Source organism: Drosophila rhopaloa, unplaced genomic scaffold (genome assembly GCF_018152115.1).
Source record: "Drosophila rhopaloa isolate 14029-0021.01 unplaced genomic scaffold, ASM1815211v1 contig_178, whole genome shotgun sequence".
Classification (NCBI taxonomy): Eukaryota; Metazoa; Arthropoda; class Insecta; order Diptera; family Drosophilidae; genus Drosophila; species Drosophila rhopaloa.
Window position 1 is genome coordinate 1,947,420 of NW_025335059.1, and position 15,920 is coordinate 1,963,339.

General features: G+C 46.3%; 3 protein-coding genes across 6 annotated transcripts; 1 reads left to right on the forward strand and 2 right to left on the reverse strand.

Moving 5' to 3' along the window:
• Window positions 1–4,647: 4,647 nt before the first annotated feature.
• Window positions 4,648–8,592, reverse strand: LOC108047563 (RNA exonuclease 1 homolog). 2 transcript variants are annotated; one of them, XM_017127801.2, is made up of 6 exons: window positions 8,396–8,592; window positions 6,944–8,344; window positions 6,280–6,799; window positions 5,565–6,158; window positions 5,246–5,505; window positions 4,648–5,049 (listed from the first exon to the last, which is right to left on the reverse strand). In XM_017127801.2, the coding sequence occupies exons 1-6, from the start codon at window positions 8,502–8,504 to the stop codon at window positions 4,970–4,972; spliced, it is 2,964 nt and encodes a 987-aa protein (XP_016983290.2). In that variant the 5' UTR covers window positions 8,505–8,592; the 3' UTR covers window positions 4,648–4,969. The 2 variants fall into 2 exon arrangements, with proteins under 2 accessions (XP_016983290.2, XP_016983289.2); XM_017127800.2 differs by having other exon boundaries at window positions 6,217–6,799.
• Window positions 8,593–8,998: 406 nt separating this feature from the next.
• LOC108047551 (peroxisomal carnitine O-octanoyltransferase) lies at window positions 8,999–12,638 on the forward strand. Of its 3 annotated transcripts, none has more exons than XM_017127777.2 (6): window positions 8,999–9,141; window positions 9,933–10,320; window positions 10,680–11,477; window positions 11,547–11,677; window positions 11,733–12,149; window positions 12,210–12,638. In XM_017127777.2, the coding sequence occupies exons 2-6, from the start codon at window positions 9,943–9,945 to the stop codon at window positions 12,340–12,342; spliced, it is 1,857 nt and encodes a 618-aa protein (XP_016983266.1). In that variant the 5' UTR covers window positions 8,999–9,141; window positions 9,933–9,942; the 3' UTR covers window positions 12,343–12,638. The 3 variants fall into 3 exon arrangements, with proteins under 3 accessions (XP_016983266.1, XP_016983265.1, XP_016983268.1); XM_017127776.2 differs by lacking the exon at window positions 8,999–9,141 and adding an exon at window positions 9,371–9,472; XM_017127779.2 differs by lacking the exon at window positions 8,999–9,141 and adding an exon at window positions 9,503–9,573.
• Window positions 12,573–15,654, reverse strand: LOC108047550 (protein CASC3). The gene is made up of 2 exons (XM_017127775.2): window positions 15,491–15,654; window positions 12,573–15,417 (listed from the first exon to the last, which is right to left on the reverse strand). The coding sequence occupies exon 2, from the start codon at window positions 15,372–15,374 to the stop codon at window positions 13,113–13,115; it is 2,262 nt and encodes a 753-aa protein (XP_016983264.2). The 5' UTR covers window positions 15,375–15,417; window positions 15,491–15,654; the 3' UTR covers window positions 12,573–13,112.
• Between the last annotated feature and the right edge of the window lie 266 nt (window positions 15,655–15,920).

Genomic DNA, 15,920 nt, shown 5'->3' on the forward strand with positions numbered 1-15,920 from the left:
TCGCAGCCACTTTGATTTCCATATAAGAGGGGGGATGGAATAAAAAAAGCCTAAAACAAAAGCAATAAATATACAAAAGCTGGGAAAAACAAAAGCGGTGAAGAGGGAAAACAAAGGAAAACATTTTACTGGCTTGTCGCTGTCTTTATTGCCGCCTAATCGCAATGGACCGCGCCGAAGTTGTTCTTTTTCCAGGCTGCACTAAGGCGGCATCATCAGTCATGCTACTTCATTATTATCGCTGACATTGCCACCCCCAAACACCCACTTCCACCCACCCAAAGCACCCACTTCCTCGCCCGCTTGTCGCTTATAATTCATTTCTATTGTGCCCCGTCTGAAAGTCCTTTTTGATCCAGCGGACTTATTTGTCTTGAGGAAACTCGCAGTAAAATTGCTTTTCCTACTACGCGCTCACTTCCTGTTGCCGCTTGTTGCGCTCCGCTCTCAAAAGTCTGGAGCTGACGCAACTTTCCCATTGTCTTGCCGGCTTTGTGAGGAGCGGCCAAGACCCAGGGATCGGTGTTAATAGACGCCTGGGTGCCGGACTCGCCTGCAACAAGCAGCATGAGCAACATAAAACAGCATCGCTTCACTGCCAAAAACAATGTGAACTAAAATGTTGTGCAAAATACCAAGAATGCATATTACCTAATTGATCAACGGATTTTTACTTACTTACCAAAAAGCATTCAATGTTAAATAATGTATTTTTTTACATGAATAATTTATAATTTTAAGAATCTTTACTTTGAATTGTGCGCAAATATTCTCATCAATTTTGGTTGAGCAATCGAACATTTTTTTCTGTTTATTTATAAGTAACTTGTTTTTCCCAGTGCATCAGCCTCAGCAGCGGACGCTTCAAGTTGGCTCTTCATTTGTCGCTTTGTGCTTATTGTCATTGCGCCCGGCTTCATTTTCTTGTGATTAATGTCGTCATTAACTGCAATTAACTTTTTTAGTTGCCCGCCGCGACAAATCTTTGCCGTTTTTGTCTGAACTTTGGTCGCCAACTTGACTGGCATGTTGAGCAATGTCAATTTGAGTCCTCCTCGCCATCCTTCACTGGACATCATCAGTCATGTATGCGAGTGTGGACGAGTGTACGGGCGACAACTTAATAGTTTTTGCCCTAATTATTTGTCAAGCATTCTGCTAATGGCCTGGGTCGACCTTCCACCGAAGTTCGCAAAAAAAAATGGGAATCGCTTACATTTTTCGCCTAATGAATCTCACATGCACTCGACAACTCATTGGGGAAATTGCTTTTGAATGGCTGCTTAATACACAAGAGCAAAAGTTCCACTTTATTCCAAAAAGAATTTAAGTTCTATTAATTTCAGCTCATGGCTGCACAGCAAAATTATTAAACGTTTTAACTTTATTATTATCGACTGTTTGCTCAGTCACTACAAAAATATTTGTGTTCTATAAACTCACACCTTTTTGTTTTTCTTCTTTACATTTATTATTTATGTTTAGGAAAATTAATTAATTTTTACTTTTACCGTACAGCTACAGGTATTAAAGGACGATATATACATACATTTGTATATTTCCAAAATCGAACATAAAATTTCTGTGAAATAATCAAATGTTTTTTCAATTCAAATGGTTGGTTAAAAGTTATTGAACTATCCATATCATTAAAGAATTAGAAAGGCATACTAATTGGCTTATTTTAGCCAACGAAATAAAGAAGTATTTTTTAAACAGAAAAAAATACATTAAATCAAAAATCTTTCTGTGTGACAAAGCCGAGTCAAGTTTGGACTTGATTCGGGAGTCCCGGGCGAGAGTAATTCCAGTCCCGGCAAGTGCACAAAAATGTCCTGCTAAGTACGAAATAAAAGCGTTACGTGTGTGTCCTGACGTGCACTTGCCGGGGCCATAAACTGGACGACTTCCCAAGGGTCGCGGGATATTCCGTGCATACACCGAAACTACAACTGCGACCCGGACCCGGACTTGGTGAACTTATGTATTTACAACGTGGACGCACGCGTGCTCCACTTTTTTGCCGGCGGCACAGCCTAGAATTATGCTACAAATTTTATAATTTCACACCTAAAGGGGGCGGAAGAGCAGCAACAGCCTCCCAAAAACGGAAATGGCTCGTAAAATAGCGGCAAACGGCATTGAGAAGTTTTTCGCCACGGCTTTGTTGTTTCCCAGCCAGAAATTTTGCACATACATAGGTACTTTTTGGATATTTTTTTAGTGCCCATGCCACACACTCACTGCCAGCTGGGACTGGCTTGCATTTTTGTGTTTTAACTTTCTTACAATAAAGTGATGTTATCTTGTGCTTGCCAGCTACTTTGCGGCTTAGGCAACAGGCAAGTAGGCTTGTGGGCGTGTGGGCGTGTGGGCGTGTGGGCGTGTGGGCGGGGCCAGAATGGTGGGTGGTTGTAGGTTGACAGGATCTAGGGGAAATTACTCTGTGCTTTATCGTGCATATAAATCTATTTGCTCAGGTGTTTTTAGCTGCTAATATGTTTGTGATGACTTTATTTTGCGTTTACCGCCAGCTTTGCCTTCATCTGGCTCTTGGCTCCCGGCATTGCTTTGCCAGCTTTCTTTACTTTCCCTTCGGTCCGCCCAGGGTCGCGTTTTTTCCTTTGGCTTTACCTTATTTAGATTGGGCATGGCGGCAGCTTAGCAGTTTTTTTTTTTTTTTTTATTTTATTTGGTTGCTAGCGTTCCGGAAAAGTTGTAAAAAGGTTTTCTGGCCCGGGCCAGATGCGCTGCAGGCTTAGACCCGCACTCTCGAAAGGAGAAAATATTCCAAGGTTCGCTTTAATATTTCTGCAACCGGCCAATGCGGCGTATGCGCAATTTGGTTATATACGTGACGAACCCAGAGCAAATTAAAAGGGACGGGGCATTAAGCTAAATGTTTAAAGCACTTAGCCGGCATGCATGTTGTCATCAGGCGAAATGAAATATTCATAGGAAGTCGGGGGCCTATATATGTGGGCTTTGGGTCTCCGAAAGGCTCGGCAAGCTTTTAAGCCTTTTTTTAATGCCTTAACTACAACTAGACCAGGTTGTACATCCCATCCTTAAACACACGCACCGCACCACAGTGATGTCGTCGCGACCACACAGCATTTGCTCAAGGGATTAACTCTAAAGATCTTAATGCCTCTATTTCGACGGTCTTAAGTAAACTTCCGACCAGGCCGGGACCCAACAACAATGTGTGACAAGTCAAGCAGCACCGAGCCATCTCCTCCCCGCATCCCCAATTCCTCAAGAGGAGTAAACCCAACCGCCGACTACCCCTTGGTTTTTGGCTTTTTATTTGTGTTTGTATTTGGCCCAGTGTTTGTTTTGCCCACTGGCTCCACTCATGCCGCCTTCTGCTAATGCACAGAGAATAAAATCGCAGACTCCTGACATTTATTTGGCAACTAATGGGTGTGAACCACAGAAAATAAAATAATATGGTATTAAATGAAGTTTTTATGTAACAAATGACGAAAATATCTTGGAGATTACTTTCAAACTTATCCAACAAAGATCGTTGTTATATAATAAAATAATGAAGTGAATTGGAATCAAACTTATATAAATTTATGAAAGCAATATTATATTTATTTTATGCCTTCCTACATTTCTTAGACTCAAGTTGTATGCTCTAGTAAATTTTTGGGACACAATTATGTACAAGCTTAAAAAGTGTACAATTTTTAATTCAACTATTTATTTTCTGTGTCGCTGTGATTCTAGCCCGGCTCCTCTTGTTGCTAAGCCTCAAGCAGCACTTCCGCATCCTGGTTTGTGTGCGTTGATGTGGCCGTTGGGCCTCCTCCTCATTCTGGGTCACATATGCACATTGTCACTGCCAAGTACCACTAATATTATTTACTTTTCGTTAGGTTGTGTTGTGCCAGCTCAATAGATAAACACATGTCGCCATCAGCCATTTCTCGAACGATGGGGAGGAATGGGGCTTGGGAACCACCTTATGCTTATGACATCCCCTGTCATTCGCTGGAACATTGCCGGCGGCAACAATTATGCCAAATTAAGTGCTGGAACTTTGCCTGCATTCTTTTGGCCCCGTTCAATAAGCCAAACTTTTCCACGAATCGAGGAAACAGAAAATTATAAAACGTTAAAATTGAAAAATCATGCGGCAACGCGGAAAACAAGAAGCGAACATCCAGATGGTGCCCACGGCCAGCAGACGCGGCCGGGTATAATTGAAAAATATAAAGTATCGCCGCAATCTGATTAAAATTACATTTAAATAAAAACAACAAAAACATGGCAGGAAACTGGAGGCGGGAAAGGACAGCAGCGAGCCACAAGCGAATATTCTGTGATGTGCGTCAGGCACGAAACTTGCAATTACAGTTTGTAACGCGGTGCCAGGTAAAAAACTTTACAAAACTTTCCAATTGCTTTTCATTCAATTGTTATCGATAGTAAAGAGAAGGTAAAAACCAAGGAAAAATTACAAAGGCAAAATAAAATAGAGGAAAATAAAAAAAAACCTGCATAGAATAAAAATTTATCCAGAGGACTTGACAAATTCCTTGCTTATTTCTAGTATGTCTGGAGTTCAGTTCATTAAACCGTTCAAAAGAAAAATAACTACTAAAATATTTAATAACTTTTCGTGTATTTCGGGGGTTTAGGAGATTATAAATTATAAGTTGTTATATTTCAAATTAACTTATTGAACTTAAATAATAAAATCTCAAATTATGGATTTTTATAGACTTTTATATAATTTATGAGTTGAAAACTGGATTACACTTATACTACAAAAAAAAAGGACCAGTACTTTCCCGCTGTTATATCTTAATGATTTATTTATAAATACAGATTAAGCTTAGAAAATATGTGTCGATTAGGGGCTAAGGCTTTGATTTTTAAATGGGCATGGTATACATATTAACAGATGTATGTAATGTTTTTGAACTAATTGCTGATGTTGGTATATTAAGGCAGCTCAACTGATTTTGTTGCGAAGATAGTACTTGATTAGCTGAATGCACACCTCTGCATCTTCGGCACTATCGTGGCCGGCCTCTGTGGAGAAGAAAAAATATTATCAACGTCACCAAAACTCTCTCCTAACCATAAAAGTATTCATGTTAGCAAAAGTAATCCAAATTATTTTGATAATGTATAAACAGATACAATTTTTTTACCAAAAAACCCAAATATTTTCTAATAGACTGGTGTGAATGCCTAGATTTATTTATTCTCCCTGTGATAAACTTACCATTCTCCTGTATAATGCGCTTAAGGTTTTCGATGCAGAGTGTCTTTAGAGCGCGCTTCTTCGGCGGTCCCATTTTGTGCGGAAATAGCACCGAGGTGTCCACCACTACGTCATGAATGAGTTTAAGTGCCTTTAGGTCGCTCTCCAAACTGTGGCCAACAAGCACGGTTTTGGCATGAAACATGGACATCAGCACGGCCTGAACATCGCGTATATTGCGCGTCTCTTTCGAGAGCATGACCTCTGTGATGCCCGAGTAGCTAGAACGAAAATATTTGTTAACAATAAGAACATTTGGAAACAAAAGTTATACACCTACGTGGTATTATAGTCCACAATCTGGTTGTCCGGCTTGACCAGGGCGTCGTACACGCTGCGTCCGTTTATGTCTACCACGGTGACGCGCGTCAACTCTATACCATGAGTCGTGTAACACATCTCGCAATCCAAGGCGAATATGTCCTTTTTGGTGGGCACTAACTCATCACCCCGCTCGATCGTCTTCACGAAGCAGGTTAGCTTGTCCGGGTCATAGTAATCGCTGACGTGGTAGTTGCCGTAGGTGCAACCCGGAGTGCCCGCCGGCTGCTGACAGCATCGGTGCTGGTTGTCAGTAAATCCTCGCCGGTATCCCGTGCTTTTCGGATGGTAGTTGCACATGTCGAAGCCCTGGTGCTCATATATGTTTAAACTGAAAACCTTGCCGCAGCGAGAACAGTAGCGTTCGCTCTGGTTGGGTCGACGGTTTGGTCGGCAGGCGCGTATAACCGCCGATCCACGCTTCTCGCCCGGTCGTGGATAGCCGTTCTCCACCAACTGGTCGTCCGTCAGGCGAAGATCGAAGACCATTTCGTACGCTTTCTCTGCGTCCAAAGCATCGAAAGGTTCTCCATTTCCCAAGGAGCCCAGTTTTCTGAAAGAAAGGGAATATTAGTTAATGTAATTAATGTTGATATTTTTTTCTACGCAACGGAGTTTTCAAGAATATCCCAGTTGCATATAAACAATATCCAATATTTAAATTAACCACCCACTCCTTTTTCTCTACGCTCCAGGAGGTGGTAAGAGCCCGCTTCCCGCCAAGCATCATCTCATGAGACACCGTCTTGCTGGCCACGCTTGGCCTGTTTCCCGCCTCGATAGCCTCCTTGCGAAGCTTGTTAATCGCCAGCATGCAGCTGTTCTTGTAGATGGCTGGAGTGTTGCACTTCTTGAAGACGCCCAACTCCTCTACTTGGGCCCGCTCCCACGCGTCTGCTAGCTGCGGATAGATGACGGTGCAGTGCTTCACCATCATCTCGTAATACTGTATGCGCACGTTATAAGATATTTTGGAGCTGCTGGGATCCAAAACGGTCGGCTTCTCAGGATTGGCCTCGCTGGCCACTGGAGCAGCTTTGTCCAGTGCAGCCGTGGGCTTGTGGGCCACCCGACCAGCGCCCTTAAAGGATTGCGCAGGTGTAAAGGCAGGCTTCTTCTCGGCCTGCAGTTCCTCAATCTTCTTCTTGGCCCGAGCTATGGCCACTATGTTGGCCACAGGTGCAATGCTGCGAGCTGCAAAATAGTTAATAATAAATATAATTAAAATTATGTAGGAGAAAAAAATGTTAAACCAAAAATAAACTATGATTAAATAAGAATGAATAAATGAAATCTGTCGTTATCAATTGCTTATAAATTCTAACTTAAAGTGCTTACCTGAACGCACTGGGGGATTCAAAGCGCTTCGCGGGATAAGGGGCGTAAGGCTGGAATTAACCTTGGCCTGGCGGAGCTCCTCCTGCGCTTGACGTACCCGCTCCTGGGCCTGACGTAGCTGTTCGGCAGCGGCCTCGGCTTGCATCTTTTCCTGACGGCGCAGTTCCGCACGCCGGTCAAAGATCGCCTGCATCGCATTGCGGATGTGATTGGGCTTGCGCACAGCCACTGATGAAGCCGCCTGTGGCTTGTTCCTGTCCGCGTTCTCGTGGGCCACACGACGCTTCTGCAATGCCGCTGTCGCCGCTTCTGTGAAGGTGTCAATGTCCGGTGAAAGAGCCTTCCTTTTGCGAGTTAGGTTGGCCTCGCCGCCTTCATCCTTGTGCATTTGCGCGAACTTTTTCTCCATCTCGTCGAATATCATTTCGCATTGCCGCACTATTTCGCCCTCAGAGGTGTCCACCTCGAAGTCAAAGTCCAGCTCATCGAGGTTATCACTAGACTCTGGTAGAGCTGCAGCTGCTTCCGTTTCCTTTTCCGCCTCTTGTTCACTCTTGGAAGTGCTCTTGCTGGATGACGAGGTGCTCTTCGAGCTCTTGGAGCGCGAACTCGAAGAACTTGAATTGTGGTGGTGACTCTTCGACGCGGATGATGAGGAACTGCTTTTGTGCCTGCTACAGGAGCTTTTCTCTTCACGATGCTTTTCACTGCTGGAGGACTTCTTGCTGGAAGACGAGCTGGAGGACTTGTGCTTAGAGGAACTTGAGCTGGAGGTGTGCCGGTCCTTAGATCGATCCTTGTCGCTGTGAGATGACTTCCGCTTGTCCTTCTTTTCCTTTTCCTTTTCCTTGTCCTTTTCTTTGGACTTCTCTTTGTCCTTGTACATGTCTTTGTCCTTATCCCTGTTATTCACCTTTTCCTTGTCACGGTCTCTCACTTTTTCCTTTTCCTTGTCTTTTTCACGTTCCTTGGTCGACTTGTGTTCTCTTTTGGGGCTCTCCCCAACTTTCTTTGGATGCTCCTCCGGCAGCTCCTGTTCGTTCTTAACCACGAGCTGCACCTTCTCATTGTCATTGTTGTCATGGCTTTGTTCTTCGATCTCCACCTGCATCTGTTCGTCGATCTCTTTTTCGAGAACTGTCTGCCAATCGTCATCGCCTACGCCATTAGCGGCTGATGGCTGGCCGGGCACATATTTGGGGGCAGTGTCTACTGCCGCCTCCTGTTTCTTTTTCGCAGGCGAGGCGTTCAGAGCCGGCTTCTCCGGGTGGTACTCCAGGTTAGACTTTTTCCTGGGCGCACACAGCGTTATCTGGGGCAGTGGCAGGGAAAGCAGCTTGGGAGCCGGCTTGTACTCGGGCACGGCAGCGGCTTCCGGGGGCGGAGCGGCCTCCAAATCGTCTGCAAACCGGAAGTTGTTAGTATTTCATTCGATTGACTAGGAGTTCTTACCTTTGCGGGCATGCTTGAAGTGACAAAAGGGCCGATGGCAGGCCGCCGCATCCTTGCCATCGAAGTACGGGCACAGGAACCCCTTAAAGAGGCCCGTGGACGGCAGCATTTCGGCCGCTGGCGAGGATTTGCAATTTATTGAAGCCGCTCAATAAAGCGTCCCAAATTTCCTTCTATTCTCTCTATGGCCGTCTCTTTCTCCCATTTCGTCAGTTGTCACAATCAGATGTTCGCAGCGTTGCCAGATGCGCGACAGCTTGGTTGTTATGACTGGCAATTAATTGTTTATTTTTAGTTTTTTGGTGTTTTAAAGTAATAGGATTACAATTATAAGTACAAGAAGAAAAATAGCTTTTAAAATAAATAAATAACAGCAGAAAACAATTAAAATGTTTGACAGCTCTGGCGTCTACTGTGTGCGAAATTTTATTGATGCAATTTCCGATAGACTAAAAGCGCGGAATTTAAATGATAATATAATGAATGTGGCAAAATTTGGTATAATTATAAATAAATAATAAATTATTAGATAAATAAAAAATGTATGTTTCAATAGCACATGCGAAAAGTTTGACAACTCTTTTAATCAGCTGTTCGCGCAGGCATTTTGCAACGGCTTGTAAACAAACTCTCTTCAGTCAATTGATACAATCCTTAATTGAAATAACTACAAAATCGCTTGCTTATCTACCCAAATGAGCCTGATAACTACAGACCCACATTAGTTCGGGCACAGTGAAGTTCAGGTATAAAAATCAATTGATACTCATATAGTCTGGTTGTGAGGTGTGTGAGGGTGTGTCCGCTGGAATCTACAATCTAGAAATCTATACAGAAATTCAAATAAAAGCATAGCTTATCAATTGCCGACGCTGTCTACCATCGAGCGGCAATGATCGGGTTGATATATTTTCACACTGAGTCAGAGAACGCGGGAGGGGGCTCCCACAATCCGATAATATAGAGAGCTTCGCGAGGTTTGCTGCGATATCAGCCCTCTTCATGGATTCAGTCGTATAACGGCAGTCTGGCGGTTCGCGTCTTTCCGGCAAAAAGTAAATTCAGTAAAGTCCAAAGGTCAGTTGCCGAGAACTTGGCCAGCGATTAGTGATTTCACCAGTTCGCCGGCAATATTCTTGGAATATAAATATTTATAATGCACCTAATCCGACAGAGAAGTACGGACTTTGTGTCGCTGATTGGAGAATTATCTCGCTGTCTACCTGTATCTCAACCAAAACTATTACTTTGAACTTCACACATTGTTTATTTGCATAATAGAATATCAAATTGCCATTAAATTGTGAAATTTGATCACCTATTTAAGCAAATACCTCAATGCCTATCTCATAAGATTTGTTGATCAAGTTCTTTTTGCTTTGAATGTACCCAATTATTATTTATTATGGGAACTTTGGACCCAATGAACGCGAAAGTGATTCCAGATATGATTATTTATTTGCTTTCTTATCTGGCCATAGGCCTTTTTGCTAGCCCCACGCAAACTTATATCAACACTCTCCACTGTCCCCCGCAGATTAACTACCATGGATCGGGCCAGTCTATATTTCATGAGCAAAGATGATAAGAACACTTTCGACTTTGACGAGACGCTGCCCTCGCTTCCTCTACCGGATCTAAAGGACACCTTGGAGCGCTATTACGCCTGCATCCAGCCATTTGGGTCCAAGGAAGAGTTGGCTCAGGCACGAAAGACTATCGATGAGTTCCAAAATGGAGTGGGAGCCGAGCTCCACGAGCAGCTTAAGAAACGGGCGGCCAGCATGAGGAACTGGTTGGGGACTTGGTGGGAGGACTACGGATACCACTTGCTTCGAATGCCGCTCCTGCCCTACCAACTCATGGTAATGGCCGCTCAGTTGGAGATGGTGGGTGTTCCGGAGACCCCGGAATACATGCTCAAGGTGAGTTTCCCGATTTGTAAGTCTTTAAATTTGAGTTGCCATAACTTATTTTCTGTGACTATCTGAACAATGCAAGGGTACGTTTTAAAAATTAGCAATTTCAAGCAAAGTTTTGACGACTGCAAAACTGAATAAAAAATGTGCATACTTAGAAACACCTTTGAAAACCAAAATGTGTCTAAGGAAGCTCCCAGAAGCTTACTTGTTCGTACAACTAATTTATGTTTAAAAATTCATCATAAGCTAGAATCTATTAGATTATATTTAATATTATACACTTATTTAAAAATAAACCTAATTTCGTGTCGTATTTTAAGAATTCTGTGCCCTTTTTTTTATTGTCTGTAACAATTTCACAGAGTTTAGCTCGGCATATTCACCATACGCTTGAGTTTTGGGATCTAACTCGGAAGTCCAGCATCAAGCCGCTCTCCTCGAACGGAGGAAAAATTAAGTACTCCTCCGCGCTATACAAGCGCTTTTTCTCCACGTGCCGTGTTCCAGGCGAGGAGCAGGACCACATCGAGAAGCATTTCCTTACCAAGGATGAGGGCAAGACGCCCAGTCATGTGCTGATCTCCGGCAAAGGACGCCAATTCTTCCTCGACTGTGTACACGAAGACGACACTATCCTGACGGCTCCCGAGATCTTGGTGGCGCTGCAGCGGCTGCGCAGCATTCTAGATTATGAGCCGGTGGGTGACTGCGTCCCCACCCTGACCCATGATGACCGAACGTCGTGGGCTCGCAATCGGTACCGGTTAAGGGAGATCTCGGAGGCCAACAAGGAGACGCTGCTGCTCGTGGAAAGCTCCAGCATTGAGTTTTGCTGGTATGAGCAATCGCCCAAGGACTACGAGGAGTCCTCACAGCTTGGTATTTACGGTGACCTGCATTCCCGCTGGGCAGATCGAAGCAGCAGCATCATTGCCTTCCGCAACGGACGCTCCAACTGGGTGGGCGAGCACAGCTGCTACGATGGCACTGTCAGCATTAGTTTCGCCACCTTTATGCAGCTGAGCTTCTTGGAGGTCCCGGAGCCTGACTGGTCAGAGGCCGAGCACTGCAAAGTGGCGGAGATAAAGGAGCTAAAGTTCGAGTTGGACGACTCCCTCAAGAGCGAGATTAAGCGCGTTCAGAAGGTTTTAGACGATAGGGTAAGTAAATCATATTCACTGAACAGTGTGATTCCGAGATTAAACTAAATTCATTGTTTAACTTTTAAGGGCATTGATGTTACAACGACGTTCACTGTATTCGATGACTACGGCAAGGAGTTTATGAAAAGCCACCGTCTCCATCCGGATTCCTTTGTCCAGGTGGTCATGCAATGGGCCTATTACCAAATGCATAACGAGTAAGTGATATTATAATTTTTTGGACCCAATTTGATTTTACTCGATCCTCTACAGAATTGCTCCCACGTATGAGACCGCTCTGATGCGACAGTACTACAATGGGCGAACGGAGACACTGCGATCCTGCACCGGTGCAGTGGCCGAATTTCTTAACGCCTCTTCCAACAAGCAAGTCGGTGATATGTCATTGGCCAGGGCTTTTCGCAAAGCCGTCGATGAGCACAAGCACTTTATGAACGAGGCGCGCAAGGGACATGGCATCGATAGACACTTGTTTGGCTTGTGGTGTGCGGCATACGAAAACAAAATGGACATTCCCGCCTTTTACGATGATCCCTTGTACACTAAAAGTGGCGGTGGGGGCAACTTTGTGCTCTCTTCCAGCACTTTAGGCTTCACAGCCAACGTGGGCTTTGTGGCTCCCATGCTCCTCGATGGCTACGGCGTCTTTTACTCCATCACCTCTGAAGCGTAAGCCTTATCTCTCTGTTTTTAATATTCCTCCCAAATTAAATCTTATTGCCTTGCCAGTGTGTTCATCAATACAACTGCCTATCGGGATAGCATCAAGACGAGCGCCCGCAAGTTCAACGACATCTTTAAGGACTCATTCCGGCGCATTAGCGTTCTGCTGGAGGAGCTTGCCAAGGAGTCAAAGCTATAAAAAGCTTATTTTAGTATTAGAAAGGATTAAATCTTACTTCATATTTTAATTTAAACCTTAATTCTCGACTTTGCATCCGATCAAACAGTTCATTTTGCGTGCCTTTTAACTTTTTCACTTTCCAATTTAACCCACCTTTGATCGGAAATTAATTGAGAACTTGGCCGTTTGTAGGTAGTTTGTAAGCTATTGTGTAAACACAGGGTGTTCAGCATTCCAAAGTTAAAAGCTTCGTGTTAAACGTTTATTTAAATTCAATGTTCGATTAGTTTATGCAAATACATTTCTCTCGGTAATTCTTGTTTCAACTCTAAAATGCGGCTAAATAAGTTAAGCGCCCAGCCGCTTAAATACGTCCAACACTTTTTGACTTTCCACTTAATAAGCGAGCGCCGCAGCTGGCCCTAGATACTACGTACAAATTAATTGGAGCTTGCGCCGGATTACATATATATATACTCGTTCTATATACGAAAAGTTTTCGTTAGTAAGTTCGATTATCTGGGAGCTAAATGCTAATTACAAATGGTTCTTACTGTGTGTCTACAATTCAATGCAACACGGCGAGTCGCAGACCCGAGGACAGAATGGGAAAAAAAAACTTCAGATGAGCTGAGTTTGGAGCTTGTTTGGCCGCACTAGTGCGGCGGTTGCGGAGGTCGATAGTAGCCAGCGTGCGGCGGCAGCATTGAGTAGCCGGAGGAGGGAGGAGGGGCGATCCTTTGACCTCGTCTCGGCTGCTGTGTCGGCAAGCCGGCGTACGCCTGCACTCATTCCTGCCCAGTGGCCGGCACCGGCTGAAGGTTCTGCTCGGCTGCCGGAGGAGTGGCACCCGCTTCATCCTTGGATCCTCCTCCCGGAGCTGCGCCCTCCCCGGTGGCCTGGAAGGCCGAAGGTCGTTGCACAAACATATTGTCGATGATATGATCGATGTTGTCCGATATGCCCTCTTCCTTGGCTCCGCCCTTGCTCTTGTGCTTCTCGGAGGGCGGCAGGATGGGAATCGCGTTCGTGGGACGACGCTGGGGCAGGGCAGCTGGTCGGCTGGCGGTTTGGGCCGGTGGCACAAAGTAGGTAGTGCCACCTACCGTGTTGTAGTTTTGATACGGTTGGGCTGGCTGCGCTGCGGGCGGAGCTTGGGCGGGCGGCGGTGTAGGCTGGGATACCACCGGGGGCGCCGCCTGGGCGTAGGCCACGGCAGCCGGAGTGGGGGGCAAGTAGGCGGCACTGGCCGGATTCACATACGGTGCCTGGGCCACAGGCACGGGCACGGTCACTGGCTCCGTACCGGTCACGTAGTAAGGAGCCGCCTGCGCCTGCGGATATGCGGCTGCCGGTGGAGCATGTGGTTTTGGTGCAGCTGTCACTGTTCCAGCTGCAGTGGGTCCCAGTTGCATGGTCTGGAGCTGTGCCTGAAGTTCCTGCTGTTGGTAGGCAATCTGCATCAGCACATGTGGGTCCTGGATCATGATCTGTGATTGCTGCTGCTGCTGTTGTTGTTGTTGTAAATGCAACTGCTGTTGCATCTGTTGCTGCTCCGCCAGGTGTTGGGAAGCCTCCTGCTGGGTGCGTCGTAAACTGGAGTAACGCTTAGGGGCGTTTCGTTGCTCCGGGTGCTGCTGTGGGGCCTGATTTTGGTTGGCCAGTGAGTGCATCTGGACACTGCCCACATGGCTGGGATCATTACGCTGCTGTACCTGCTGCAAGCGTTGCGATAGGTTCGTAGTGGAGAGCGGCGACTGTGGCGGCTGCTGTTGCTGGGGCGCCTGCCGCTGCTGCTGTTGTGGCTGCTGTAAGTGCTGAGGTTGCTGCTGCGGTTGTTGTTGGTTAGAGCGAGGAGTGGGCTGCTTCTGGTTGCGGTTGTCCAGTTGGTCGGGTCCCCTCTCCCTCTCACGCGTCTGCTGCCCGCGGTTGTTCTTCTTGAATTCCACACCATTCTGACGTCCTGGGCCGCCATTCATCCGCCCAAAGTTGCGATTCTTGGGCTCACGATCTCGTTCTCGCTCCCTTTCGCGCTCGCGTTCCCGCTCCTGCGATCTGTGCGGATTCGAACCACTGGCCAATGGCTGCTGTTTCTCGGCAACCAAACCTCCGCCTCCCACCGAACGTCTGTTCTCCTTCTCCTCCCGCGACGAGGATGTTCTTGGCCCTCGTGGTTTCCTCTCGTTAAGGGCCGGAAAATCTTGCGGACGTGGCGGCTTCCGCTCTTTATTGCTGGCCTTGAGATAGGCCTGTTCGTCCTCCCAATTCCTTGAGTATTTACTCGGACCGCGTGTGTATCGCCGGCGGCGTCGGGCTCTTGGCGGTGCATCCTCGTTCCTTATGTCGTAACCATAAGTCTGCAACAGCTCAGCCCGTGATTTGGGCGCCTGCTCATTGGCCTCGAATCGATCGTGGGACCATCGATCGCCGCCCGATGCCGGCTGCCACTTGCGCATGGTTTTGGAGGCCTGTGAGATCTGTGGCGTTTGGCCAGTGGGCGTGGCTCCGGCTGCCACCAGTCCGTTTAGGTCGCCATTTGGCTCCGCCGGTGCTTGGCCAGCACCGTTTTCCGGCTCGATCAGAACTTCGCCCTCGTTCTCTGCCGTTCGATCGTCGTGTTCGTAAAAAGTGCCCCGTTTGGGGATGTACTGCGGATTGCTGCGGTCTTCGTCCACCTTCTTCTGGGCCTCGCTGTCGGCAACAGAGCGATCCATTGCCTGCTCACCCTCGCCATCCTCCGACTCGCTGCCCACCTCCTCGTCTTCATCGTCGGTTTCGGATTCCTCCTCACTTCCACTGCCACTGGCACTCCCGCTAACGCTCTCCTCGTCATCGTAGTCCTCTCCACCCTCCAGATCACTGGCCGTGTCGTACTCCGAATCGTGCGGATGCGAATTGGAATTGGGTTCCTGAGTAGGCGAAGTGCCCGGCTCAACCTCACCGGTGGCATCTGCTGTGGGCGATGCGGCCACCTCGCTGGAGGTCGGAGGCGTGGCCTGGGGGATGTCAGTCGGGGGCGTGGCCGCCGTCGGTTTCTCCACTTCGGCCATCGCGGGGTCTCTTCGATTTTCTGCCTCGCTACTGCTGCTTCTTCTGGGGAATGGAATGGGTTGGGATTCTAGGTGTCACTGAGGCAGCTACGCCAGAGTTTTCTATCTCAACTCACGTGCGAATCCTCGTTAATAGCTGACTCCTTTGCTAAGTGTGCTTTTTGAAACGGAAAATTGTGCAGGAAAACCAATATTTTCGCTGAGTTTTCTCGACAACAACGCAATCAGAAAATAGAAAGTCTAGGGTTACCTTTCTCCTCGCCGCAGTGCTGCAAAATGCGCCACTTCACAAGAACGTAAGAGCTGGATGAGGAAACGTAACATTATTACGTTCCCAAAAACGTTTAACAGTACTGGTTACGGTATTCACAGCTACAATTATTAATTTTAAAGGCAATTTAAAGAATAAAATAAAATTTTTTAAACACAGACTATTCTTTTAAAATGTACTTGATAATTCATACCCTGTTTCTTGAATTAGAAATATTGGTACTGGAAAAATCTTTTTTCCAAAATTTCTAGGTATTGTTTAAGGTGTAGGCGAGT